At 54.9% G+C, this 3,510-nt stretch overlaps 1 protein-coding gene across 1 annotated transcript; it reads left to right on the top strand.

Annotated features, from left to right (window-relative positions):
• Positions 1-1,303: 1,303 nt before the first annotated feature.
• On the top strand, positions 1,304-2,942 carry LOC310779408 (SPRY domain-containing SOCS box protein 2-like; the record flags this gene model as incomplete). Its single annotated transcript, XM_083639943.1, has 2 exons — positions 1,304-1,713; positions 1,886-2,942. The coding sequence occupies 2 exons, from the start codon at positions 1,304-1,306 to the stop codon at positions 2,940-2,942; spliced, it is 1,467 nt and encodes a 488-aa protein (XP_083496069.1).
• Between the last annotated feature and the right edge of the window lie 568 nt (positions 2,943-3,510).

A 3,510-nucleotide genomic window follows, 5' to 3' on the forward strand; every position in this document is an offset into this window, starting at 1 on the left:
TTTACACAAGTAACTACTTCTATGTAAAGGAATCTCTTGCGCTACAGCCCCTCACAAAGGGAGGTCGGTGCTCTCAGACGAGGACAGAATACTGGAAAAGTAGAATTAACTGGAGCACACGAAGTCACTGGCAAGCAAATTTAATAATTTAAACTAACGTTTCGACGCGAGCAGCGTCTTCTTCAGAGTCAAACAGTGAAGACAGATTTACAACAGATAGAAAAGCCTCCACTCCAGAGAGGATGATTTCTCATTGGTTACAAGGGAGTGGGAGGTGGTGCATCAATAAGCCAATCACATGATGACAACACTCAGAAAAAAATATAAGTGGTGGTGATGCTGTATTAAAGCAGCACTCCATCCACGATAATATATAATAAGCAACAACAATATTGAGAAATAATGTAATCAAACACCAACACATAATCATCATCTAGCATTACAAAAAACAAGAGAGGCTCAGTTTTTTTTCAGTCCCTGTGGTTCAACAGTGTTGAGGGTAAAGATCCAGAACGAAGGCCTCTCTTCTGAGCAGTTTGTTAATAATGTATCCCCCTCTCTGTGAGGGGGAGATGTTCTCTATACCCCAGAACTTGAGTGTAGCTGCAGAACCATGTTGTGCCTGTGCATTGTGTCTTGCAATTGCATAGTCCATTGTTTTTTTTTTTACTGTACTTCTACTTAAGTACAGAATGTGGGTACTTGTGAGGTCTCCAGACCAAATTTCAAGCAGAAGGCCACACATGCATAATCCGATCACCCCCTGACAGGCGCGGACTGCATAATTTTTTTTGGTGCCCCCAGTGAGGCCACTCACTGAACAGCAGGCCAGGCGCTGCCTACTGGTTTACTAGTGGTTTTATTACTTTATTCAGGGTTAAAGTGGGTGCATCTCATTGTAAAATTGGACTCGGCCCAAATTGGGCTTCAAACGGCCCAAATCAGGCTTCAAACGGCCCAAATCGGGCTTCAAACGGCCCAAATCTGGCTTCAAACAGCCCAAATTGGGCTGGCCTGAATTAGAATCCCAGTCCGCCCCTGCCCCCTGACGTCAGTCAAGTTCTAGTATGACGTGGTCAGTCAAAGTCCTAGTATGACGTCTGTAATGACGTCAGATATGACGTCAGTTAATTCTCATATATATAGCAAGGGTTCTACGTCACCTCTCTCTCTCTGGTCGATCATAGCAGCAGCTAGCTTCACGGCAGTCCATCTCCCCTGAAGCCGTCCTCCGAAGGGTTGTTTTGCGTTGTTTTGCACCACATCTGCAGACCGATTCAGCACCCCCAAGTCCTCTTTAACCATGGATAATCCCCGCGGATCTCGCAACGCCCCCCACTCCACTCCGGGTAGGTCGGATCCCAAGCCAGAGCAGCCCCTGGACAGCGACGACAGCCTAGATAACGATACCCTGTTCCGGATCGGCCACGGAGCGTATCTGCCTTCCGAGACGTCTGACAACACTGGCGGAGCGGCCGTGCCACAGGCTGCCAACGTAGCCACGATGAGAAGGCCGGGCGCGCGCCCCCATGGCACGGGGCCCTCCATTGCGACGGCCCGTGGGAGGAGAGCAGAAGACGAAGCACCGCGCGCGCGGACGCCCAAGAACGCGCGGGAGCGAGCCGGAGCGAGAGGCCGCTCGGCGCGGACGCGCGAGAGGCCGCGGACGAAGACCAGAAGAGGAAGCTGCCCTGAGAGCTGGGAGTCGTCGGGGTAATGCAGGCCGCGGGGCTGCCGTGAGATGCCATGTTCCACGCCATGTTCTTCCTGGTCGCACTGACCTCCAGGCCGCTACCCCGGAAGCGGAAACGGCCCCATTCGCAGCTCCGCCGAGCCGACAGGGGTCGTCAAGAGCCATTCTGCTGTCCCTGCTAGATGCCAGCAGATCGGTGGAGGCTCGTCTGAGGGCTTTGGAAACCCCCCCCCCCGTCCCCCCCACGTTCGCCTCAGCCCAGCTAGCTCAGCAGCCGATCCTGCCCGGGCCGTTAAGAGCCATCCTGCTGTCCCTGCTAGATGCTAACAGATCAGTGGAGGCTCGCCTGAGGGCGCTGGAAACCCCCCCCCCCATTCCCCCCACGTTTGCCTCAGCCCAGCCGGCTCAGCAGCCGATCCCGCCCCCGCCCGCGCAGCAAGCCGATGTGCTCCCCACCACCACCCAACCCGCCCAGATGAATACCCTGGCGTCTGCCACGCCCCCAAAGCACACCAAGCCCTCTCGGCTGGACCGGCTGCTGGACATGCCTCCCGCCGGCCCGGACGTCCAGGTGCAGCACTCCTGGAACAACGACGACCGCTCACTCAACATCTTCGTCAAGGACGACAACAAGCTGGTGCTCCACCGGCAACCCGTGGCGCAGAGCACGGATGCCATCCGCGGCCGGGTGGGCTACACGCAGGGACTGCACGTGTGGGAGGTCAGCTGGGCCACGCGCCAGAGGGGGTCCCACGCCGTAGTCGGGGTGGCCACGGGCGACGCGCCGCTGCATTTGGTGGGCTACATGGCCCTGGTGGGAAACAACACAGAGTCCTGGGGCTGGGACCTGAGCCGGAGTAAGCTCTACCACGACGGCAAGAACCACGTGGGCAGAACCTACCCCGCCTCCCTGGATCCCGACGACACCTTCATAATACCAGACTCGCTGTTAGTCGTCTTGGACATGGACGAGGGGACGTTGGGTTTCATAGTGGACGGACATGACCTAGGGGTGGCGTTCAGAGGACTTAAGGGCAGGAAGGTGTACCCCGCAGTGAGCGCCGTGTGGGGACACTGCGAAATACGAATCCGGTACATAAACGGACTCGATCCGGATCCCCTCCCTCTGATGGACCTGTGCAGGCGCTCAGTGCGGGCGGCTCTAGGAAGGGACCGCCTGAGCGGAATCCACGGACTGCCCCTGCCCGCCTCTCTCAAGAGCTACCTGCTCTACCAAGGACGGGGTTGACGACCACAGCACACCGAGCATACCCTGGAGGACCAGTCACCCGTGGACGCGAAAGGACCCATGAGGAAAGTATCAGTATTTCAGTATTAAAACGGGCAATCTACCGGCCCAGTAAAATCAGACGTATTCATCTCTTAAATACTCCGTCTGCCCGCAAACGGCCCGCCCCACCAAACAAGAAATACTAACTTACATTGCTCTGAAAACACCACATGTACCGTAGGTGTCTCTTGTGTCTTGATTAAATAAAGCGAAGCTGACTGACAATTTATTTGGCCTGTGATCTGACTATTCTATCCAGCGGGCATTTCAGCCTGCCTATTTCCGACGCCTATGCGGAAATCGCTTTCTTGCAAATGGCCAGTGGGGGTCGCAATTCACAATTGACAGCATGTCGTTGAGATCATGTGATATGCCGGTAATAAAAAAAATAATAATAATAATCACGCAATGGGTTATTCAAACACCCCTGGCCCATGGAGCATGTCTGAGCATCAGCTAGAATGAGTGTTACTGTATAACTTTCAGACCGAAGCCAGACGGCCCAGGGAATGCTGACGTCTTTTTC

The sequence above is a fragment of the Poromitra crassiceps genome (assembly GCF_964638095.1).
Source record: "Poromitra crassiceps genome assembly, chromosome: 7".
Lineage (NCBI taxonomy): Eukaryota > Metazoa > Chordata > Actinopteri > Beryciformes > Melamphaidae > Poromitra > Poromitra crassiceps.